This window comes from Camelina sativa, chromosome 9, assembly GCF_000633955.1.
Source record: "Camelina sativa cultivar DH55 chromosome 9, Cs, whole genome shotgun sequence".
Taxonomy (NCBI): domain Eukaryota; kingdom Viridiplantae; phylum Streptophyta; class Magnoliopsida; order Brassicales; family Brassicaceae; genus Camelina; species Camelina sativa.
In genome coordinates this window covers 36,385,521-36,409,895 of record NC_025693.1, presented here as the reverse complement: position 1 = coordinate 36,409,895, position 24,375 = coordinate 36,385,521, and the positions used below count along the sequence as shown (strand labels likewise).

Sequence of the window (24,375 nt, the reverse complement as noted above, 5' to 3'; positions counted from 1 at the left end):
CCTAAAAAAAAAGAGAAATCATCATGATGAGAAGTTGAGAACAAACAACAGTCGCCGCATCACCACGAAAATAACCGAAGCAAATAGAAGAAATGAAGCTAAAAATCAATACACTAATTTATTTATTTAGATAAATATCGTTTATGTAACATGAGAATCGTTAGAAGTCGACGCTGCTGCCTAAGAGCTTCCCTCTTCGTCACACGACTCTTTTTATCACACTTACGTTTCACAGAGGATAATGCTTTCGACATCGATGTTAGATCGAATGATGTATCTTTCTTCTTACTAGTCGGAACAACAATCTTGGTTGGCTTCTCGCTTGCATTGTTGATAGCCTCTTTAAGCAAACTTAGATCAAACCGAGAATCACAATCATCGTTGATCTCAATATTTTTTTTTCTCTAAAGTTTTCTTTGATTGTGGCTTCATCTTTTTTTTTTTTTTTTTGGTAGAGAATCAAAAGTAAATGATGGTATAGATTACGAGAGAGCTAATGTGTGTTACATTATTTATATAAAACATGTAAAATGGGCCATATTGGACCTTACAAGTGTTTTTATTAACAAAGGCTTAACTAATAACTAGGCACGAAAATGCATGAATTCTATTTTCATTTTATTTTTCAATTTATAGCTTTGGATGATTTTGGTTTATTATAAAAGAATATCATCAATAGTTCTACCAAAAAAAAAAAGAAGATCATCAATAAAATAGTATTTGGATACCCTACTTCAAAAAAAATGGGAAAAAGATAAACTGGATTCTCTAGATTTTAGGAAAACGAATTATTTATCATTTTACATTAATATTATTCTCATATAAACATAATGCGTCAATATTGAAAGTTAGGTATTGATATTTCGTCGTCGTTGAGAATGTTTTCTCGTTCAAAGATATTGTTTATTACATAAACATATTATTTTGTAAATACTGAATCTCTCTAAAAGGAACTATTGGTTCCTAGTAGCCAAAGCCAACCGAGGCAAACACCTGCAAAAATCCCTCCTAACATAAAACCTACCAGCAAATTTCCCAAAGCATTCGTCTCCAAAACCTGTCAATAGTATAAAGTATAATGTCAATAAGAAATTTTTTTGTTGTCAATAAGAAATTGAATTCACCTAAATAAATTGGATTGCAACTTAGTAGATTATAATCATAAATCAATATTACTAGACTCATGCACTTGTGCGAAGTAGAATCTTTAAAACAAAAAACAGGAATATCTTGATAGAGCTAACTTACATTGTAGTTGCTTTTAGGTGTAACTGCCATAACGCACACGGTTAGATAGCCGTTAGTAAATCCCAAAAAAGATGTTAGCGATATCATCCAACCTTGATCCGCATTTTTTGCAGTGAAGTAAAAAGCCGGGACAAACAAGAACCGCATAAGCACTCACGCAGTGATCCATTGTTCCGATTTGAGTTTTAGGTGTTCAATAAGAGGAATATATCTTGAGAAAGCATCCCACCCATTATACGAAGCAACAAGTACAAGAGGGTACCTATATGTTAAGAAACAGAAAGAACATAACCAAATATGAATTCATGGATAATGAAACCAACTGATGAGAAAAATATAGGAAGTATATACTACTACGAATCAATTATGAGAAAATGATTTTTTTAGTGACATTTGTAGAATTTGCGAATTTTTTTAACTCTTTCAAATTTGCCATTTTATTATATCTAAAACACAATTTTACACATATATTTTGGTTAATTTGGTTATATCTTCTTGTAGGGTATATAGCATTTCTTATTAAGTGTATTTTATGGAAAAAAAATCCCAAATGATTAGTTTTTTAAGTAAAAAAATGGTTAATTTCAAATTTTTTTTTGGGAAAATGGCAAATTTTAAAAATGGTGTGCCAAAATGGTATATTGGACAAAAATCCCTACTACTATTAATGTTTTACTTTTTTCATACCACCTAAAAATCGAACAAAAAAATCTAATAATAATATTTGTCAAAAAAAAAAAAATTTGCCAAAAACATACCATGAACCGAGCTTATGTTCTCCAGTATTCTCATACAAAAATCCAGGAAATATCGACAATGTTAAGGTGTAGATGAGGAAAAGATTGATTGCAAGGTTCCTGTTTTGATAGAGCAACTCTTTGTTGCTTAGCCGACTGGTTTGTTTTTCTTCCGCTTCTCGATGGATTGATTCAGCCTTCGCATAGTAATACTTTACTAGTGATAGCTTTGGAAAAATGTGTACGTAGAGAACAATGCAAATGAACTCGATCAAGGTCGAAAATGCCAAAAACAACACTGCAAATCATGATCTGAAATTAGTTTATATAAAATTATTAATTTTAAAAAGTTTTTATGTGAACATGTACTTAGCATTGACAAAGAAATAAGTCAAGTACATAGAGTTACATACAAGCGCCTTTTCGAAGACCGTTGGGAGATCTATCGAATACTGCTTTGGTAAGAAGCCTCAAAGCAGATGTTATAGCCCCTGCTATGCCAAGACCCGCGATGAATGACTAAAGAGAACATTATAAATCTTAGTTTTAAAAATTATAAATGAAATTTTGTGGCTTTATCAAAATTTATTATAACAACAGAAAAACACCTGAATAAATTCGGGGCACATGAAAGATAGCTCTCCGACCATGGCACCTTCAACATGAGCATTAGCTATTCCAAAACATGCAACAATCGAACACAAAACTATGTACACAAATAAATCTCCTGCTCCTTTGGTTACCAAGTCCAACTACACAAATTATAGGTGAAAATTAAAAAGAGTGATGTTGCTGTATAAAAAATTATCTAAGAAAGGTCTTTCGAACGAATTGCATACATGTAGAAAATTACTCACAATAATCAAAAGAAGAGTGCCGATAAAGAAAATAGTATAGCCGATTGTAATCCTCTTTTGATTTTTGTTCGTTTTTCCCATGAAAACCAAGATGCATATAGTTCCAAGGACAAATGGCTGGTAAACCAAAGTAAGAACCCTCGAAGGATGATACTCCTTTAATCAATTAAATCATGACGAAAAGAAAAGAACATAAAAAGAAAATGTTAGATCACTAAACAATGGCAGATGTAGAACATCAAATAAAAGATTAATAATATAATTAGTAATATAATGAAAGTTTAATAGCTTCGTAATGTTATCTACATATTGTACGATGACATGATTAAAACTAAAGATATATATATATATATATATATATATATATATATATTTTTTAATATAAACTTTAGTTTTCAAAGTTAGTAATTCATATAATTGCGACATGTGTCAAGTATATCGATAATATTTTGACATGCGTGAAAATAATTTTTATTTAATAATTATAGGAAAATTAAAAAATCCTTAAAAAAATAATTACAATTAATATTTTTGAAAAGTATATAAAACCAAAAGTAATCTATTATATCACTAAATCTAATAGGAAAATTATCTATTAAATTACAAATTTCAATAGGAAAATATGTGCAATTAATAAGGAAAATATTTGCAATTAATAAGGAAAATATTTGCAATTTAGTTGCAACTATTATTTATTATTTATTGTAATCATATAGTAAAAAGAAATCTATACAGAAAGTGATTAAAGTATAAAAAGGTTTAATGTGTTAAAATTATTGATTAACATAATATAAAAAAAAATCAAAATAAGAAATTAATGACAGAAAAAAAGAAATTAATGTATTTTCTTAAGTTTTTCAATCAGTGAATGATTTGATAGCGTATTCAATCTTATGTTATTATATAAACATTGGTTTTCAAAGTTAGTAACTCATGTGATCGCGACAAGTGTCAATTTTAACAATCAAAGTTTTTGTCATGTGTTATACAAAAACTTTGTTTTAACATATTTGTAAATTATAAGAAATTAAAAATTGAAACAATTTAATAATTATAAAAGATAGTTCATATATGTATATAAAAATAATACTAATTCTAATTTTAAATTACTAATTCTCTAAGAAAAAGAATTAAGAAATTATACAATTAATTACTATAATACCACAATTAACTAAAGAGATTATACTGTCAATTATTAATCATAAAAGAAAAAGGATTGTAGATACTCACCTTTAAATAAAGAGATTATACTGTCATTTAAAATTTCACATATTTTCGAATGTATGAATTTTAATTTGGTTAAGTTATGTATGTAAGAAATCCTAAATCATCAAGAAGACATACTTACCGGGAAGACTTGGTAGTAATAATCGGAAATGGTGAGGATCGTGTTCCATGCCACAAGTTGTCCAACTCCTAGGATACAACATACTGCCATTGCTTCAAACTTAGCCTAGTCCATATATTCATCCATCATAATCCAAAACAATTTTGAAACATACCTTGATGAAAACTAAGCACATAATGTAAATTTAATAACCTCAAGCTTCCTTGGGATGTTCTCAGCTTCAATGTCCATGTTTTGTTTACTTTCTTTTAATTACAAGACAAATTGAAAGAAAAACAAAAAATGTGAGCAAAGAAATTAAAAAGAACAAAGGAAGAGAAAAGAATTAAGAGTGATGAATTGATGATGATGATGATGATGATGATGTGAAAACTCGAAGAATATGTAATGAGAGATATTAAACCAATTGACTTGTTAAAAATGCTTCATACGTGCATAAAAATAATTTATAAATTACAATATGTACATGTTTTTCGCAATTCTTTCACTAAATACCATAAAAGAAAGAAGAAAAAAAAGATAACCATAAGTCCATAAACTGTGATATCGTGTTAGACGTCTCAGCCACGTACCACTTAAATAAAAACAAGTACTAACACATGAATACACGCTGACATTATAAAATGAGATCGTTATAAGCTGTCTAGTGTTTGAGATAATTCATTGGCCAACATTTTGGACAGCTCACAGAGTATGTATTTGTATCTTTCCCACAACTTAGCATTTAAATTCATGGAAGACCACGAACTAATTCAAAAGATTTAGGAGAAAGTTTCATCTAACAAAACCGAGAAACCGACTCTCATCTAACAAAAGAGAGAGGTTCATAGCCTAAAAAAGAATATTTAAATTGATAGATCAATTAGAACTTAAAAGCACTTAACCTTAATGTTACATTTCCATTTGATCTGCCTATGGAAGAAACCCAAATTGGATCAACTCAAATGGACGAAAGCAAGGGCCAAAATAGAAAAAGTAGTGTCTCTTAGTTGTAGCAAAGGGTACATGCCATAAGAATTGTAATGTACTCCCTCATGTTTTAGTAATTTTTACCAGGATTAAGAAAACAATTAATGGTGAATTGTTGTTAACTCATCCTAATAAATGATGTACTCTTCGTATATGTGTTTTTTTTTTTATGCCATTTGACTTTTTCCAATAATTGTAACCACTAATATATTAAATGATTCATAATTATGTTTAGGGTCTTTTAACATTTCTTCTACACAATACTATTCTTCAAAAACATTTAAATTAAACTTATGCTTATTCTATAGTTTTAATCTAAATTTACCACCTCAAAATAATGAAAGAGAATTTTATTTGATTTGAATCAAAGTTCAGCCATAGAACACGAACAAGAAAATGATCATCATATGAATTCTGGTAATTTTATTACTTATTAATTTTTGTATATTATTTTATTCTGTAATGTTTGTTTATATACGTGTTTGATAGAACATGTATTTGAAATATTTTAGAACATGCAAGTGTAAAAGCAAAATCATTAAATAGTTATTTGATTTTGTATGTATACATTTAATAAATTATGTATTGTAAAAGCAAAATCATTAAATAGTTATTTGATTTTCAAAATAAAAATGCATTAAATACTCTCAGAAAATCATACAAAATAAAATCCTAAAACATCAGTATTTTGATACAGAATCAAGGATATTTTCTGCAATTGAAAATTTGAAACTCAACATCCGATACGGTTTCATCATGTCTTAACCGGCCTCACAAGCCCCAAACCAGAGCCGCTACCCAAATGCTTGTACTCCTTAGCCTCAAGATGATCATCGTGCTCAGCAAAGCCAGTGCCTCCTTTCTTTAGCCCAACCAAGTTCCTGTCCTTGCAAGGTTTGTCACACACAAGACATACTTTGTCCACAGGCATGAACTTTTCACCACACTTTTTGCAGAAAACATGCCCGCATGAGCTGAGTGCCACAAGAGACATTGTGTTGGTGAGAGTGACTTTGCAGCTGGGGCAAATGTAGGCTTTGTCATAAGAGCTTGAGGATGCTGATTTCGTCTTGTTCTCTTCCTCTTCGCTGTTGTCTTCTGTGAAACGAATTGCAAAGAGGTTCTTAAGCTTGAGTTTCTCTTTGCCCTCTGGACAGACCGTGTGAGTTTCTGGAGCATCTACTCTGACTGAAGCTGCTGGTGTAGCTGATGGGAGCCAGAAGGCTTTCATCGTCCTAAGCGCTTCTTCTTCAAAGGAAGTTGCCTTCACACTGTTTGCCCCATGAAAACCACTCTTGTCTTGGTTGTGGTTCTTTTCACTGTTTCGAGGCATTGCACTATGGTTCTGCTGATCAAAATCGTCAAGCTCTCTCGCCTTTTGTAACATTAGCCTCTCTTCTTCTTCGTCCTTGTCTTGCTTCTTTTGAGAAGTATGTGCAGCAACCCTCCTACAGACATATTAGTACCACAGATCAGTATCTTAACATACAGAGCGAAGCTAAATCAGACACAACAATATTCAAAAAAAGCTCTCTTCAAAGTCCCAACAGGTCGTAACAAGTTAGGAAAGTCGGCTCCAACAGTTTCTACTCCAATCTCTATTTATATACAAGCTCAAACAAATACAACCGTAGGCTAACCCTGAGACCCGTACTTACTTAACCCAAAATGAAAGCATCAAAATCAAACCTCACATTACATTAGATATCACTCCATAGGGTTTTTAAAAATATCAGCTTCTCCTTCTCAATAACAGTGGGGCTAGTAGTAACAAAACCAGTACTCCTTACGGTACACTCAAAAGTCTAACTCTTACTATACAAACCCTACTTACGCATTAACTTAAAAAGCAAATCTTTGAAGGACGACAACATGTTATCAGGGTAATGCTTCAGACGTCCTTTCAAACAATGACTAAACTGGTATCAATCAAATCGAAAAATAACCAAGTAGAGACTTGATCTAATCCATGTCTTAATCTAAACACCAGAATGTCCCAATTCACACCAGATACGTGAGGAATTCAACAACCCTATCTATATATCCTAAAGCTAGAAACTTCAATCAAGCTCAATCACAACACATATAATCAAAAAAGGAACTTAAAGTTCGAAACTTTGAAAAGAGAACTCCAAAAAGTTTATACCTTTGGATATCTTTCTTCTGAGCAAGGAAGCATTCGAGGATACACTCTTTGCAAAAGACATGACCTTTATGACAACACATCGGATCGATGAAAGGCTTCAAGCAGAGAGAACAAGCATCGAAAGGCTTAATCGAGTCTTTACCCAATCTCTCTCTCTGAGTTCCATACCCTAACTTCTTCTTCTCGTCGTAAGTGAAATAAGCAAGATCATTGTTGTTCTTCGAGTGTCTTTGCGGCATATTGGCGAGGAAGATTGAATTGGGTTGAAGAGAAGAGGATCGGAATCTGAAGAAACCCTAGAGAGATCTATTGGTAAAGGATTTGTCTTTTTTCTAATTTCAGATTGGAGAAATTGGGAAATTGAGTTTTCCAGTGTTTCGCTCTCATGTTAGTCGGTTCTTTTACCACAGCATATACCGTCCGATATGAATCTAATCTAACGATTCCTAATTATTACCACTTTTTGTTAAATATAAAAGAAAATAAAATATTTGTAATTATAAATAATATATCTATATATGTAGCGATCCAACTAAGAGATTTATGTGAGTTTTAGGGACATTATCCAAGTTTTGAAGTTTTCCTTAAAGTTTTTTTTTTTACACCAATACTTGAGAATTATATTTGTTACGAAAATATGAGGTTTGAAGTTTCATTTAAATCATACAACAATTCTAATATTAGTGAGGTGGGCAAAAACCAAAATCTTAGAATTATAAATAAATAGATGAGATCAGTCCTAAGAATCTTAGAAAATTAAACTCTCTCTATATCATAAAAAATGGTTTTTAAATAATTTTCACATAAATTAAGAAAAACATTTAATATTTAACTATAAATGCATAAACTTACACGGCAATTTCGAGATGTGTCTCAGAACCTGGAAAATGTCAAGTTAGAGGTTAAGTCGGTGATTAAGGAGAATGAGAAGACTCTGCACTCAGATCCAGATCCAGAGACAAAAGAGCCACCATTGGACTGGTCAGCCATTACTCTATGCATTAGTTGGTCATAATGAAGTAAAAAATTCCCCAATGACCATTTAGCCAACAACCATCTCAAATAGTGTAATCAACTTATAAATCTTCAAGGATTATTGTGGTTTAACTGTCTTGTTTCACTCACTGCTTGTCTAATGAACAACATTTTGGGGAGAGATGAAGAAGCAATTCATCAGTGTAACGATCCAACTAAGAGATTTATCTGGTGAGTTTTAGGGGTATTATCCAAGTTTTGAAGATTTCCTTAGAGTTTTTTTTTAAGAAAAAATGAGATTGAAGCTTCAGCTAAATCAAAAACAATTCTAATATTAGTGAGGTGGGAAAAAACCAAAATCTTGCGTGATTTATAATTTTATAAAATTATAAATAAATAGATGAGATCAGTCATAAGAATATTAGAAAATTAAACTCTCTCTATATCACAAAGAATCGTTTTTTAAGAATTTTCACATAAATTAAGAAAAATATTTAGTGTTTAATTATAAATGCATCATTTATTTATTATAACATTTTTTCATAACTATTAACCAATAGTAATTCATCAAACTTTAAAATTCTCATTTAATGATTATTACATTTACAATTTCCTAGTTTACTATAATGTTCATAGAATAATACAATACAAGCGGTCAAGCGCTTTAGGGTAAAAACTAAAGAGCTTCAAATCGTCGTTAAAAAAAAACTAAAGAGCTTCAATGATTAGACAATTTAAAAAAAAATTATAATTGACTAAGATACATATTCTAAGCAATCAAAATATCAAATACATATTACTTATAAGAAAAAAATCATTAAAAAAAAAACAAACAACTACTAGAACATTCACAATAATGGTTAGCTACAAAAGTAAACCATAGAACAAACTTCTATTACATGCATCATAAAAACCCAAGATAATATGTCATGAGAAGTCCATTAGATCATATAACTAAAGGTTAGTAGCAAGTTGGTGATTCATATTAGAACATTAATGTAAAAGTAATTTGAAGGTAAAATAACTTCATTACCATGGATACTCTCAAATAACTTCATACATATAACAAAAAGACTTGCACTAGTCTTTCCATTACTTGGATACTCTCAAATCTTCAACGACCAAGTCCTCCTTTTAGATGTTAATCCAACATCTCCAATTTATGTTCGAACAACAACGCTTTTTCTTTCACTAATCAGTATGTAGTTGACCCAAACAAAAAGAACAACAAGTGTTACAAATCCGAGTTGTTGTTTTTTTTTTTAAAAAATATTTCTCCTCAATGTACATATCCAATTACATTGAGGAGATCCAATTACATTAAAAATGACTATTTTTAACAAACAAACATTTTTAATTATGTACAAAAGTTGAAATCTATGGGGAAAACACGACGAATAGTCAAAGGTGCGTAGGGGAAGACTAATATATGGTCAATGAGAGTCATCTACCAACAATTGTGGTGAAAGTAACATCGTTGACCGTGGCAACATCTTGACCATCCAAGTTTAGTTCATCAATCTCACCGGAGTACAAGAACGAATGGAAGGTAGGCTGTCTCGGACGTGGAAGTTGACCTGTTCGACTCTCCAACATCAACAATACCGAACCCATGTTTGGTCTGTGGATGACTGAGTCTTGTGTACACAACATCCCCACGTGAATGCATCTCATCGCTTCCGCTACGTCTCGACTGTCCTCCACAGTTGGATCTATCATCTCTCTTGTCTTTCCTTGGCTCCATAAATACCACGCCTGATTTTGTTTTCCGTTTAGAACATTTAGTAACCAAAAAAAATTTCTAAGCGAACCAAACCGAACTATAAACTAAACCTGAAAAGAATAGAAACTTACATAACCGATGAGACTTCCATGTTCAGATCCTCGAAAGCTAATGTTTTTTCTTCCACTCACAATCTCCAATATCAACACTCCAAAGCTATACACATCAGATTTCTCTGAAAAGATCCCCTCCATTGCATACTCCGGAGCCATATAACCACTTCACATTTTGAACATTAAAAAAAAAATATTAGAAATTAATACAGTTTTATGTTGATTAACGAAGATAAAGATGTTTGTTTAGTTACTATGTGCCGACGACTCGGATCGTGTTGGCATGGTCTTGTCGGTAGTTAAAGATCCTAGCCATACCGAAATCCGAAATCTTTGGATTCATTTCCGTGTCTAGCAAGATATTGCTAGCTTTTAGGTCACGGTGAATGATCTTTAGTCTTGAGTCTCTATGCAAGTAAAGCAATCCTCTAGCAATTCCTCCAATGATCTCCCATCGTTTTCTCCAGTCCAAACTTCCTCGTTTACTCTCATCTGTCCAGAGACATCGATTTTATACTCAAAATCCACAAAAGTTTCTGAACATTATTATTGACATTGCTTAGAAAAAAAAAAACATACCAAAAAGGAAGCGATCTAAACTCTTGTTTGGCATGTATTCATAGAGAAGCATCTTCTCGTTGTCTTCAATGCAACATCCTAGTAATCTAACAAGATTCCGATGCTGGAGTTTCGCGATTAGTAAGATCTCGTTCTTGAATTCCTCTAGTCCTTGCTTAGATTTCCCTGATAGTCTCTTCACCGCAATCTCTCTTCCTTCTGAAAAGTTCCCCTGTACAAACATATATACAACACAGAAGTTCTTTTTTACATAGCAAAATTTTATTATTCAACATTATTTTCAGGACATTTTCGTTTGTTTCACCTTATATACAGTACCGAATCCGCCCTGTCCAAGTTTGTTTTCTTCAGCAAAATCTCTTGTTGCTGAGGCTACGCTGTCGAAACTGAATATTGGCAAATCCGGTGTGTCAACTTGATCCCCTACTAGAACACTGATCGGTGAGCTTTTGAAGTTAACCGAGTTATCTCTGGTATCGGAAACTGGAAGATCTTTCTTCTTCCACAAGAAAGCTACAGATCATAAAATATTTGACCGTCTTAGCAGTTAATTTTTTTAAAACAAGACTATGTGCGAGTAGAGGTGTTACCTTTAAACCTTTTCCATAAGATCCAAATGCATAATCCTAGCAAGAATGCACCTATAACACTGACAATCATTATCCAAATTTTCGATTTCTCCGTTCCACCTCCTGTATACACAACAAAAGAAACCAAAAAAATAATTCAGGAAGTCATGTTTAAATCTTTCAAAATGTTATCTGAGAGTTTAGACATTTTTACAAACCTAGTTCAGAAGCTGCCAGCCGGATATTGATATAGTTTCCACCAAGCTTAAAACTCTCTATATCGATCAACTCACGGTTCCAAATCATACATCCGATCCCTCCTACAACCGCATAAGCATTACACGAGCAGTCCCTCACGCATACATCTTTACAAGTTACTAAGCTGTTAAGTGGAACAACTGATCCAAAATCAGGCAACTTCATTCCCTTCAGTACCTTAAAACCATCTCTTTTATCCGCAACCAAACTCTGACTACAGTTCAATGCAACTCTTCTCTTGCAGCCACCGGAAAAATTCATGTTGTTCCATTGATCCCAATAAACCGGCTCAAACCCATCAATGCAGCTGCAATTACCAGAATCAAACTCTTTGCTGTCATCACATACACTGTAATTACCGCAACGGTTATAGTTCTCGCATTCCGTGTCCGGTTTCTTTTGAAGCAAAGTCCAGTTCTTGGCATCCTTATTCCATCTAAACTGCTCTTGTACGCCATCAAACCTAATCCGAAACCTCAAGAAATCAGAACTGTTTATGGTAACATAAGTGAAATACACGATACCATCTCGATCAGGAGGAGAGAGCTTAAACCCTCTAATATAGTTTGTGACTCGGTGCATATCCGGTATACCGGTAAATATAGCCGAGTTCCACGGTCCGCTACGCCATTTCCTCTTCTCCCCTTCCCAAATCACAATCTCTGGTGCTCCATTAGGATCAATCCCCATCGAATACCTTCCTGGTGAAGGATCATTTTCGGATTTCCATGGGACAAAACCGCGGTTTTCTCCCAGTGAAGGATCCACCCGAACCCTCATACTCGGCAAGAAAGTATCTGTTGGATTGTCAAAACTCTCCCAATATCATTTGTTTCTGTCTGAATCTGAAGACAGAACCAAATCCCCTGTTCTCAACAGAGCAGCAACGGTGTTGTTTGACTCGGGCTTAGCACTTGTGGACCAAACTGCTGCGTTTTGACCATTCACGACCACCAAGTTCCCGTCATCTGCGATCTTCAAAGCTCCGTTGTGATCCAACAATGGCTTCTCACGATTCGCGACCCAGACAACTGTTTGAGGCTCGATGTTCTTGTACCATATTCCAACGTACCTTACGGTTGAATTTTTGGGACTAAAGAATCCAGCCTCGAAGCTTCCATCATTGCTGACTAGTGAGTCTCCGTCTCGTATCGTCTGGTTTCTGGTGATTGAGTTGCTTGTGGAGCAAGATACGATGCTACATAGTTGAAAGTAAACAACATCAAAAGGTTCATCACCAAAGTAAGGATTCTGTAGTAAAATCCTGCCATACTTTTGAGATCTTTAAACCACGATTTAAAAAAAAAAAATAGAAAAAAAAAATGACTATGTGCGACCGATTTAAACGTCGGTATACGGCTATAAATTTCCTACCAATTAACGACCACTTTATTTTTTTCTTCTTTAAAAAGAAAGATACACTTATAATCGTCATAATTATGCTCTTCCTCCTTAGAACAAAACCTAATTTTTCTCATTTTTCTTGGCCACACCTAATTTCGATCTCTTCCTCCTCTACAAAATCTTTCATGAGAACTATCTGTCGCCTACTCTTCCTCAGTCTCCTCCTCTACCTGATGTTCCCAGACCCTAAATGGTGTTGATGGTTTTGATCTAGAGATGAAGCTTCGGATTCGACAAAAAAAACAAAAAAAAAAAACCAATGGTGGCTGTCGGGTGAGGAAAGAAACGAAGAAGAAGATTGAGAGAGCAAGGGCATAACTATCATCTCTTTCAAAAAAAAAAAAAAAAAAAAAGGGCATAACTATCATTCTCCTATCACCCAAAAGCACCTAAAATCGAGAATCTGGACAATAGTTCCTATTTCCTAATCTGAAAGATTTGGGCCAGTAAAGTCCTATTTCAATAAATATCCCATATATATTTTCATATGCAAAACTTCCATATAAGAAAATAAGATAGATACTAGTCTCTCCTAACGTCATCACCAAAAAGGCAAAAAATCTTCGTGTTGGTATATATATAAGTTAAAAGAAAGGGTCAAATAATAAGAATATAGAAAGGGAAATATTAGAAAGAAAACAAAAAAGGAAAAAAGAATTAAGTAAAATATGTTACAAAGAGAGAAGGAAAAGTAAAATTTGTTTTTACTTCAACAGGAACGAGGTCTATAAAACCGTAATTCAACTACAACAGAATAGAAAAAGAGAGCTGAAGCGATGGATCCGCATCAAAGGGAAGTTTCACTTGAAGAGAAAAAGAGAGCTGAATCGATGAATCCGCAGCAAAGGGAAGTTTCAACTCTTCAGGCAGCTGCTCAGGAGTTGACAATTGCAAGTAAGTTTTCTGATTTCTAGGAATTCTTGTAAATAGAAGTTTCACTGATTTGTTCTGTGTTCTTTAGTTAGTTTTGTCTGTCTAACCGCTTCTATTTACTTACAACTATAGCTGAAGCATCTCAGCCTTGTGATGAAGAGAAAAAGAGAGCTGAAAAAGCGATGGATCCACAACAAAGGGAAGTTTCACCGCCTGTCACCATAAAGGAAGATTTGGAAACATTTTTGCGGCTGCAATTTGAGCTTTTAAGACTCCACACTACATTAATGGAGGCCGTTCGGGGTGAAGAAAAAGTTGCATATATGGCTGGCTTGCAAAAAATGAGAGTGACTGTGAATGATTTCGTAAAAAGGGCTTCAGAAGATTTTAAAGAAGATGAGAAGAAACTTGAGACTGTGGCAATAATCAAGACTCGGATAAGCACTGTCAGGACAGAAATCAGGAAACTCAAGAATCAACACGGTGAATGAAATTGAAGAGGCTAAGATAAGCTCTTGTTACCGTCAGTTGCTCTAAGTCTTTGTTCGGTTCGAAAACTATCTATCTTTTTGGGATTCTGTTTGTTTAATTATAAGACTTGCTCTATTTTGAGATTATCTGTTTCCAACTATCTTTTAGGGATTTTGTTCTGTTTTGAGATTTTTGGTGTTACGTTTAGTTCGGATGTTTACAAGCTTATTTCTATTATCAATCAAATATAACTAAGAGAGAGAGAGAGAGAGAGATCTTAGTTCGCATGCATGATGGCTCCATCTTAAATTAAGATGAGAAATACATTGCAAGCGCTGGTGAAGACTGTGTTGTCCGAGTTTGGAGTATATCCGAGCAACATATATAGAACAGACAACAAGTATCAAGTAGCCGAGAGGTTGATTCTGGTGTTTACTTTGCCATGAACCAACACTCTGTGATTGAGCCCTTGAAGATCAATACTGACATAACTGGAAAGAAGACAACAACAAGTTTTTTGAGGACTCAACTTGCGTTGCGTTGTGTTACCTCCTGATATCTTCACTAATATCGTTGACGCCTCTGCATTATATATCTTTTCAAACTCTTTCCTTGCATTTATATATGTAGTCTTTTAATTTGTTTGTGCACATCCTCTTACGTTTACTACTCTTTGCTGCCTGCAGTATCTCTCTTTCCCACTTTCTTGTTGAGTCGTGAGAGGCCATAAGTCTCCCCAAAAGGACTTCTTGGCTTGCAAATGAAGGCCCGGGTTCTTGCTTTTATTTGTTGTTACTTGGAAGTAAAATATGTATACACATTACACAATAGAAAACGTTATTGGCAATTAGAAGGACGGTGTGATTATGTGTTCTTGTGCCCTAGGCCAGAAAGTGTTATTACTGTTTCTCCAAAATCATTATAATTGTAACTACAGATCTTCAGTGTCTCTCCATGGAAAATTATTTTACCACTTGCCCAACTCAGAATTGTACATGGATGATGATGAATCCTAAACACTTACGCTAAGGCTATATATAGCTAAGGCCAGGCTCCCCATTTCTGGTCTTGATCTGGGCGACACCACTCAGCATCAACTTGCTTTCTCTTTCCCACTTTCTTGTTGAGTCGTGAGAGGCCATAAGTCTCCCCAAAAGGACTTCTTGGCTTGCAAATGAAGGTCCGGGTTCTTGCTTTTTGTTACCACTCTCCTTTCAAACGCCCCCTCTGAACCGTCCTCTTTGGTTGGCACACACATATCCAACGTCACTTGTTTCCCTTTGCGCGAAAATGATTCTTCCCCATCCGCCTCCCACACTCGCTCTCTCACTCCCCTCTTCCTCTTCAATTGTCTCTTCCACATCCTCATCAGTACCGTCTTCTTGTTCTTCCTCCTCATCCATGTGGTGTCAGAGTCATATGCTCTTGGGTCAATGTAAGGCACTTCAACCACCTGTTATTTGATAAAGTCCTCTGCACACAATATCGAATGGGCATAAAACTTAGAAGAGTCAGATCAAAAGCTAGATGTGCGCATGGTTTTCATAGGTTAGCCAACACACTTACCATAGTCAATCTCTAGATCCTCAGGTTTCTTATTTGCGCGTCTCTCCTTTAATGTCTCCAACTTCATACCATCAAGAGGCCACAACTCCCTAAATAGAGGTCATAACCAAAAAAACTCTATTCTTAACAACATTCCTCTAAAAGTCACAAAAAGTCACAACTCTCAAACATCACAAAAAGTACCAACCGTGGGGGCTGACTTCTCCTGAAAACTTCTCATCCTCGAACCCGCGTAGGGGGACACCTTTTGTACGCTGCAAAGGTAAATGTAAGGATCTGGAGTCATCTGCAAGCATAGAGCTGACTAAAATCTATATATTTGCTGAAGACAAGATTAAGCATTGGAACCTTGTAGGAACGCTGAGATGAATTTCTCTGCAACCGCTGAACAAAATGGCAGTACTTTCCAATGTTTTCCAGCGGGCACTTTCCATCATGAGGGCACTGCATTTGCAACCCCCTCCTTTTGTGTTACAATACATTCATGTAATCGTTTTCATAAAAACTGTAACATCAAGTTCTTGACTTAGCGTTTGACAGATGGAGGAGAGTTTTTCAGGAGGGATATTGACACTTACTGAGCAACAATATGCGCACCAGATTTGAGATCGAGCACTGCCTTCTCAGCTCCAGCTTTCTTCATTTTATTTTCCAGTTTACGCAGTTTCTAAGAAAAAATGAATACATTGAAAATAAGCAGAAGAGGGATAAGTAACTTTTGACAACAGAGACAGCTCATTATAAATGTGTATGCAAATGAAATTACCCTCTTCTCCATCCACAGTATATGTGACGTTCCTGGTTCAACCACAATTTACGAGAAGAGTTAGTAACAAATCAAAATGCAAGAGCACACGAAGTACATGTTCTAGTACAAACAAAGTTACTGAGGAGACTGAAGGATGAATAAACTCAAAAACCGTACCAAGAGATCATCTGTAAGGTCCCAGAGCTGGCGAACCACAGTAATCCTGTCTTTGAGAGATGGTATCTCCCCTCCTAACACATAGGACTTAACCACCCACAGGAAAACATAAGGAAATTTACTCAGTAAGAAAAACAAATTTGTAAAGAAGAATCACAGCTGATGCGACTGAATAAAGGAAATAACCCACAGCAATAACAAGATCGTGTTTCCTCTGGGACTTTTCGTTGATCTCTTTACACAGTTTGTTGATCTCTTTACTAAGCGCTAGTAGGCTAGTATACCCATGGATCAGAGGCAAATCCTTGAGGCCGTTCATATTCACAATAATGGTAAGATCAGAACCCAAACAATGCAGTTACTGTTAGTACAAATAGCTCTGTAAGACGCTAACAAAGTGAATTACCCTGAATCAAGTTCCGTCCTGCACGCTGCATTGACTGAGATGGTTCCACTATGTTTACTCTCTCCACAGACATTGGCCAAACCTCTTGAACCGCCCTACAAGATGTTAAAACGAATCAAGAACGGAATAAAAAGTATCATAACTAATAGGGAAGTATCTATCTCCTCACCAGAGACCTGAACCAGTGCCAGCACCAAAATCCAGCACTTTTGTAGGCCTAAAATCCGGTATTCTTCGACGAATCTATATAAGAAGGTTAAAAAAAACCGGTCACTATATGATCAGAAGATGGAAGGTTAACGGGAGGTAAATCAGGGGCTAGTCTCACAACACTTCTGTTGCATAGTTGTCAATGCTCCTGAGGCGCCGGGTACTGTACCAGATGTGTGGTGGTACAGAGGAACGAAAGAAGATGCAAGCCTCTGCGTACATGTCAGAATTTGGGCGCGACAAAGATCAGGTTTTGTAGATCCTTCAACGGTACATGTTTGTATTGACTCATGTCGATCAACGGGAACATCCTTTGCCTTGTCAAAGGAGTGCATAGGTGCCTAATAAAAGATAGTTGGCATGCCAGGCCTCCAATCTGCTAAAAGACCTTCATGTAGGGTATGCCAATGAGTTTTTGTAGTCAGATTTCTTTTATGTGCATGATAGAACTCATAAATATGTAGAGGTTTCACAGTGCTTATTTGTTAACAAACAAGTTCAGGCTACTGAATTTATGGAGCCGATAGGCAGACAGATAAGTATACAAATAAAAAGGTGAGAAACAAAATCAAGCATATAACAGACCTTAATTGGATTCTCTGGGGCTTTAGATGATCTCCGGTTTTTTTGCCTGACATAAATCTGAAACAAATACAAGTCGAACGTATTAAAAGAGACAAAAAGCCTTTTATTTCTTGATCACCAGCCAGGCTGATAAACACATGGACATGAAAGTAGAAGAATGACAGAACTAGATCATTTGCAACCGGAATTGTGTCGAGGTGAAGTTTTTGTATCTTCATATGTTTATCTAAATACTTTAAAGGTTGTGGTCAGAATAGCACTTATGAGAACTAAGCTAATGAGAGCGACCTAATGAAAATACCAACAGATAACTTCGTAACCCAAAAACCAATCCTAATTCTGCAAAAGTTCAGTGATGATTACCTGATGCTCGCCTTTACATGAAAGAAAGCGCTGCTTTTTGTTGTCTTCCAGTCTGAGTTATATTCCATTATTCCAAAAGCCAGTAATCTGCGTTCAAACAGCACACGGAATAAATTTTTGACTACACTAGCAGACTGGACAAAGAAAAAAAAGGAAAGTAACTTACTTTGAAAAACGGCAAAAAATCTTTTAGCTAACTTGGCGAGGACCAAGGCAACACAGATTGCTTCTGGGCTGACTCAACAAGAGTAGCAGCTAACGTCTTCTTAGATTGCTGCCGACCTGACGGCGGCTTACTTGAACTAGGGAATGAAAGAGGACTGTTTACAACTTCTTGGTGAGGAAGTGTAAATAATGGCACTCTTTGAGATGAAGCATCCAAACCGGATTCCACTTGAGACCGTCGATAGTCTTGAACAGCTACAATGGTTCAATAATCAAAAGAATTATATTGCGTAAACAGATAAGAATACATAGAGATTATAGCACCCGAATTTTTAACCAAAATAACATACCTATCAGAAACTATCAACTAGATATCTTCCAGCTAGATCGCAGTGACAAGAGGATGACTTGGGCGCGAAATATATCCTTGGTGTTGTTTGAGCATCTCAGATAGAAGTCTTTGGACTAGGGTTCCAATGTGCTGGCGTGAATGATCAAGTGCACAAAGAGAGAGTACACTTGGATAAGAAGTTGAAGATGATCATGAATCAAACAATGCAGTTCTCCCATTTGGGCGTGACTGAAGCCATTCGTCGCTTAGTGCTTTTCTTGTTGTCAACTGCGGTGACCTTTTCCGGTAAAATATCCTCGTCATCAGTCTCCAGAGCTTCCTCAAGTTCAATCTCGAAGTCTAAATCGTGTATCCTCATCATCATCATCATTAGTTAGTTCCACCCTGTGCCAAGGGAACCTCAGTAATATCGCCACTATGTAAAACAGCAGAGCGAGAAACTTGCGGTATTCTTCCTCATCATCGACATTAGGAATATCATCCTCATCATCGGTCTCCTGGAGAAAAGCCTCAAGATCATCAAGGGTGAAACTGGCAAGCGAATAGCGAGCTCTAGTACGCTTGCAGATGGCACATCCTCCTCCTCCTCCTCCTCAGTTGATGTAAAACCTTGCTTCTTCTGAGTTTGGATCATGTCACACAAATGATCTCCTCCGGTTTTCATTCGCATCTACAGTCCTGTCATCAGCCGAACTAGCCTCTTCTCTAACAAAGCTACCCAATATCAGAGTATCCTACTGCAGCAATTTTATCCAATATCAGAGTATAGCATGATTCCTAATTTCAACTGAAAGTGATTTAGTATATATATAAGATGGGTTCCTTACTCAGAATCATTAATAACTTGATCCACATGAGCCAATCGGTCCAATGCCTGAATCATGGACACAATAATATTAGAGCACCGCTGATGGCCCAAAAATTTAATCACATAAATAGTTGTCACTGTTGACACCTGTTTGCATTGTAACGGACTTTATCAAGGAACGCCTGTAGCAGAAAACAAGATATCAAGCATCAAACTGAAATCCCCATGTTGGAATACTGTTAAACAAACTAGAAACGAGTTGAAAACAGAAATTCATGACTTCATTTTTCAGAAATAGAAAAGAAACCTGCATATGAGACCGTGATCGTTCACTTGATTCAAAAGCTTTTTGCTGATTTTTCACTTGTTCTTCCCGTGTTCTTTCGAAAATATCATACTTTCCCTTATAGGTACTTAGTTTTTGGTTCTGCAAATGGATGATGTCCGTGACCACCTGTAGCCAAAAACAAGTATTAAGCATGTCCAGAGATATTGGAGAAATAATAACAGTATGGAGATCAATAGAGAAAAAGTACCGTGTTCAAGAATTCCCTAGCATGGGAAACGACTATAAATGTTTTTGGCCACTTGGTTAGATATGTTTCTAACCATAAGACAGCATGGAGATCAAGATGGTTCTACCAAGAGAGAGGAAAATTATCTCAGAACCCTTCAAATATGAAGGATAGATTGATCCAAGAAGGGAAGGAAACTTTATAAAGAAAACACACCGTAGGTTCATCAAGCAACAACAAATCAGGCTCTATGAATAGAGCACGAGCAAGTGCAATTCGCATTCTCCATCCTCCTGAAAAAGTATTCGTAGCTTTCTTCTGCATTTCTGGAGTGAAACTTAGACCCTGAAAATGACGTGGAGAGCAACATCTGCAAGTTAGCTAACAGTACTCAGAAGTTGAAGGCAACAAAAGCACAAGCAAAGATGTCAACAGAAGATGGCACAAAAATCTAGCAATTTATATGCATTATGAGGTGATGGGTCACGACTTGCATCCAGATATGCATACCCTCTTGTTTCTATCTATGCTACCAAACGAAAAACTCTAAAGGAATTGCATCCAGATATGCATACCATCTTGTTTCTATCTATGCTGCCAAACGAAAAACTCTAAAGGACTTGCATCCAGATATGCATACCCTCTTGTTTCTATCAATGCTGCCAAACGAAAAACTCTAAAGGACTTGCATCCAGATATGCATACCCTCTTGTTTCTATCTATGCTACCAAACGAAAAACTCTAAAGGGCTGCAGAAAATTTATAATGGTAAAGAGCAACTTACAGCAAGGAGACTAGCTGCCCGAGCCTCAGCAGTATAAGCATAAATTGCATCAAGTCTTTTTGTATATTTCTTCAAGCCTTTGAGACATAGATGTCCTTCAATTGTGTCTTTAGGCATTCCATCCTTAGCTGTGGGTTCTTCCATTTCTCTCTTCAGGTAACAAAAACAAGAGTCAACATTACCAGCAAAGACGGATGATAGGAAAAGAGAAAACACCTGAATGAGGAAATGGTAATACTAATTAGTAAACAAGCTTGATCTAACCTGCTTTGCGAGTATATGAATCTCTTCTTCCTAACAGCTTGGTTCTTTCAACATCAGTGTTAAGAAGGCATTGTAAAGCTGTCGTCTTGTCACCAACCACTTCTTGTTCGACATGCTACAAGGCCTGTAGAGTAATACAAAAAGAGAACAAGTTCCCCTATGTAAGCTAGATTTATCTTCCCGTCTATTCCTTGGATTAAAAAGAGAGCTAGAATAAATAATAAAACCCACCGTAATGGCGTCCAAAAGAGAGGGTGATAGATCCATCGACAATGAGATCACGGCCTCCAACAGAAACATTAAAGTTATCCATATGAATGTCTCTGATAGGACCAGTGTCATGATTGACACTGACAGTAGGCATCCCTGCTTTAGCGGCTTCCATTTCAGCAACATGCTGTTGATATTGTAGCTGCGAAAACAAAGAAACAAGTAAATCTCACAGTAGAAACAAAATCGAACAGAAGGTCAACTACTAGAATATGTCATTATTATTGAATACCTCTCTCTTTGGCGATCATCCTTTTTCTTTCTCCTCTCAATCTTAGCTAAGTCACGTTCCGTGAGCAAAGGCCCATCCACAGGCTCTGGCTTCCTTCTTCTTAACCGGACCATCATCCATTCCATCGTTCATCCGCACAGGCATAGTAAGACTCCGTACAGTTGGTGTAGGCTTCACCAATCCATGCTTTCCAAACTTATCCGACAATTTGCTACAAAACCTACACACCACAACCAGTTACAAAACTAAGCATTTCTTTTATATGACAATCTCAAAAAGCGAAACCTACTCTTGAAACCATTTCAACACAGATTTAATTAAATTCCCACTCACATAACATTAGTTAACACTCCATAGGGTTTGCATTGTAGCTTCCGCGTTACAACTCAAGTTAAAAAAAAACTGCTTCTCCTTCTCAATAACAGTGGGGCTACTAGTAACAAAACCAGTACCCACTTCACACCAGATACATGAGGAATTCAACAATCCTATCTATAGATCCTAAGGCTAGAAACTTCAATCAAGCTCATTCACAATCCAAAGTGGAAAACATATTTTGTTCACAAATACACAACATATAATCAAAAAAGGAACTCAAAGTTCGAAACTTTGAAAGAAAAAAACTCCAAAAGTTTATACCTTTAAGGTATACACAATAGTCTAAAGTCTAAAACTCTTACTATACAAACCCTACTTACAGGTTAGAGGTACGTGTAAGTAAACAAATACAACCGTAGGCTAACCCTGAGACCCGTACTTACTTAACCCAAAATGAAAGCATCGAAATCAATTCTCACATTATTACACTAGATATCACTCCATAGGGTTTTTATTGTCGCTTCCGCATTACAACTCAAGTTAAAAATATCAGCTTCTCCTTCTCAACAACAGTGGGACTAGTAGTTACAAAACCAATACTACTTACGCCATTAACTAAAAAAACAGATCTTTAAAGGACGAAAACATGTTATCAGGGTAATGCTTAAGACGTCCTTTCAAAGGATGACTAAATTGATATCTAAACACCTGAATGACCCACTTCACACCAGATACATGAGGAAGTCAACAATCCTATCTATAGATCCTAAAGCTAGAAACTTCAATCAAGCTCATTCACAATCCAAAGTGAAAAACATATTTCTTTTTCACAAATACACAACATATAATCAAAAAAGGAACTAAAATCCAAAGTTTATACCTTTAAGGTATACACAATAGTCTAAAGTCTAAACTCTTACTATACAAACCCTACTTACGCATTAACTTAAAAAGCAAATATTTGAAGGACGACAACATGTTATCAGGGTAATGCTTAAGACGTCCTTTCAAACAATGACTAATCGAAAAATAACCAAGTAGAGACTTGATCTAATCCATGTCTAAATCTAAACACCAGAATGTCCCAATTCACACCAGATACATGAGGAATTCAACAACCCTATCTATAGATCCTAAATCTAGAAACTTCAATCAAGCTCAATCACAACACATATAATCAAAACAGGAACTTAAAGTCCGAAACTTTGAAAAGAGAACTCCAAAAAGTTTATACCTTTGGATATCTTTCTTCTGAGCAAGGAAGCATTCGAGGATACACTCTTTGCAAAAGACATGACCTTTATGACAACACATCGGATCGATGAAAGGCTTCAAGCAGAGAGAACAAGCATCGAAAGGCTTAATCGAGTCTTTCCCCAATCTCTCTCTCTGAGTTCCATACCCTAACTTCTTCTTCTCGTCGTAAGTGAAATACGCAAGATCATTGTTGTTCTTCGAGTGTCTTTGAGGCATATTGGCGAGGAAGATTGAATTGGATTGAAGAGAAGAGGATCGGATTAGTTTTTCAATTTCAGACTGGAGAAATTGGGAAATTGAGTTTTCCAGTGTTTTGCTTTCATGTTAGTCGGTTCTATTACCACAGCATTTACCGTTCGATATGAATCTAATCTAACGGTTCCTAATTTTTACCACTTTTTGTTAAATATAAAAGAAAAGGAAAAATATCTGTAATTATAAATAATATATCTTATTATATATATGTAACTATCCAACTAAGAGATTTATGTGAGTTTTAGGGGCATTATCCAAGTTTTGAAGTTTTTCTTAAAGTTTTTTTTTTACATTAATATTGGTTGAAGTTTTTGCTAAATTAGACAACAATTCTAATATTAGTGAGGTGGGCAAAAACCAAAATCTTGAGTGATTTATAATTATAAATAAATAGATGAGATCAGTCATAAGAATTTTAGAAAATTAAACTCTCTCTATATCACTAACAATTCTCATCACAACACAAGCTTAATATCAAGGTATAATCAAAAGCAAAGAAAAAAGATAGACTCTGAATTGTTGGAGAAGATAAAGAAAGCTGAGTTAGACAAACAAAACAGACTTACAGCTATGAAGTCAGGAAAGTAGAAGCACCTAAGATTAAAGCTAGAACAACTATGAATAAGCAATTTCCAACTAAGAGATTTATCTAGTGAGTTTTATGAGCATTAATTATCCAAGTTCCTTATCGTTTTTTTTTTTTTTTACATTTATACTTGAGAATTATATTTGTTAAGAAAATATGAGGTTGAAGATAACAATTCTAATATTAGTGAGGTGGGCAAAAACTAAAATCTTGTGTGATTTATAATTTTACAAAATTATAAATA

At 35.3% G+C, this 24,375-nt stretch overlaps 5 protein-coding genes and 2 pseudogenes across 5 annotated transcripts in view; 1 reads left to right on the top strand and 6 right to left on the bottom strand.

Moving 5' to 3' along the window:
* LOC104714487 (equilibrative nucleotide transporter 3-like) lies at positions 939-4,324 on the bottom strand. The gene is made up of 8 exons (XM_019230238.1): positions 4,191-4,324; positions 2,843-2,998; positions 2,594-2,737; positions 2,399-2,504; positions 2,007-2,283; positions 1,406-1,510; positions 1,249-1,271; positions 939-1,057 (listed from the first exon to the last, which is right to left on the bottom strand). The coding sequence occupies exons 1-7, from the start codon at positions 4,278-4,280 to the stop codon at positions 1,262-1,264; spliced, it is 888 nt and encodes a 295-aa protein (XP_019085783.1). The 5' UTR covers positions 4,281-4,324; the 3' UTR covers positions 939-1,057; positions 1,249-1,261.
* LOC104714486 (nitric oxide synthase-interacting protein-like) lies at positions 5,791-7,689 on the bottom strand. Its single transcript, XM_010431873.2, has 2 exons — positions 7,306-7,689; positions 5,791-6,607 (listed from the first exon to the last, which is right to left on the bottom strand). Exons 1-2 carry the CDS (start codon positions 7,542-7,544, stop codon positions 5,914-5,916), a joined length of 933 nt encoding a protein of 310 aa, XP_010430175.1. The 5' UTR covers positions 7,545-7,689; the 3' UTR covers positions 5,791-5,913.
* The window catches only part of LOC104714484 (putative G-type lectin S-receptor-like serine/threonine-protein kinase At1g61610), a 24,750-nt gene continuing 10,032 nt past the window's right edge, over positions 9,658-24,375 (bottom strand). Inside the window, exon 3 of the mRNA XM_019229675.1 lies at positions 9,658-9,688. The gene's annotated coding sequence lies outside the window, so the exon portion shown is untranslated. The remainder of the gene's footprint in view (positions 9,689-24,375) is intronic.
* LOC104716028 lies at positions 9,716-12,822 on the bottom strand (annotated as a pseudogene).
* Positions 13,706-14,430, top strand: LOC104714485. The gene is made up of 2 exons (XM_010431872.2): positions 13,706-13,820; positions 13,932-14,430. Exons 1-2 carry the CDS (start codon positions 13,757-13,759, stop codon positions 14,288-14,290), a joined length of 423 nt encoding a protein of 140 aa, XP_010430174.1. The 5' UTR covers positions 13,706-13,756; the 3' UTR covers positions 14,291-14,430.
* LOC104716025 lies at positions 15,099-23,506 on the bottom strand (annotated as a pseudogene).
* On the bottom strand, positions 15,364-17,712 carry LOC104716027 (methyltransferase-like protein 17, mitochondrial). Its single transcript, XM_019230123.1, has 7 exons — positions 17,542-17,712; positions 17,337-17,410; positions 17,168-17,262; positions 16,762-16,835; positions 16,415-16,503; positions 15,837-15,925; positions 15,364-15,713 (listed from the first exon to the last, which is right to left on the bottom strand). The coding sequence occupies exons 1-7, from the start codon at positions 17,710-17,712 to the stop codon at positions 15,364-15,366; spliced, it is 942 nt and encodes a 313-aa protein (XP_019085668.1).

Coding starts and splice junctions, on each gene's coding strand:
- LOC104714487 (XM_019230238.1), bottom strand. CDS start 4,280: ATGGCAGTATGTTGTATCCTAGGAGTTGGACAACTTGTGGCATGGAAC. Junction 2,738..2,842: donor GCACTCTTCTTTTGATTATT/GTGAGTAATTTT, acceptor TAATTTGTGTAG/TTGGACTTGGTAACCAAAGG. Junction 2,284..2,398: donor CGGTCTTCGAAAAGGCGCTT/GTATGTAACTCT, acceptor CATGATTTGCAG/TGTTGTTTTTGGCATTTTCG.
- LOC104716027 (XM_019230123.1), bottom strand. CDS start 17,712: ATGCACTCCTTTGACAAGGCAAAGGATGTTCCCGTTGATCGACATGAG. Junction 16,836..17,167: donor AGGACGGAACTTGATTCAGG/GTAATTCACTTT, acceptor CCTATGTGTTAG/GAGGGGAGATACCATCTCTC. Junction 16,504..16,761: donor ACCTTACAGATGATCTCTTG/GTACGGTTTTTG, acceptor ATTTTTTCTTAG/AAACTGCGTAAACTGGAAAA.
- LOC104714486 (XM_010431873.2), bottom strand. CDS start 7,544: ATGCCGCAAAGACACTCGAAGAACAACAATGATCTTGCTTATTTCACT. Junction 6,608..7,305: donor CAGAAGAAAGATATCCAAAG/GTATAAACTTTT, acceptor ATATGTCTGTAG/GAGGGTTGCTGCACATACTT.
- LOC104714485 (XM_010431872.2), top strand. CDS start 13,757: ATGAATCCGCAGCAAAGGGAAGTTTCAACTCTTCAGGCAGCTGCTCAG. Junction 13,821..13,931: donor TCAGGAGTTGACAATTGCAA/GTAAGTTTTCTG, acceptor TTACAACTATAG/CTGAAGCATCTCAGCCTTGT.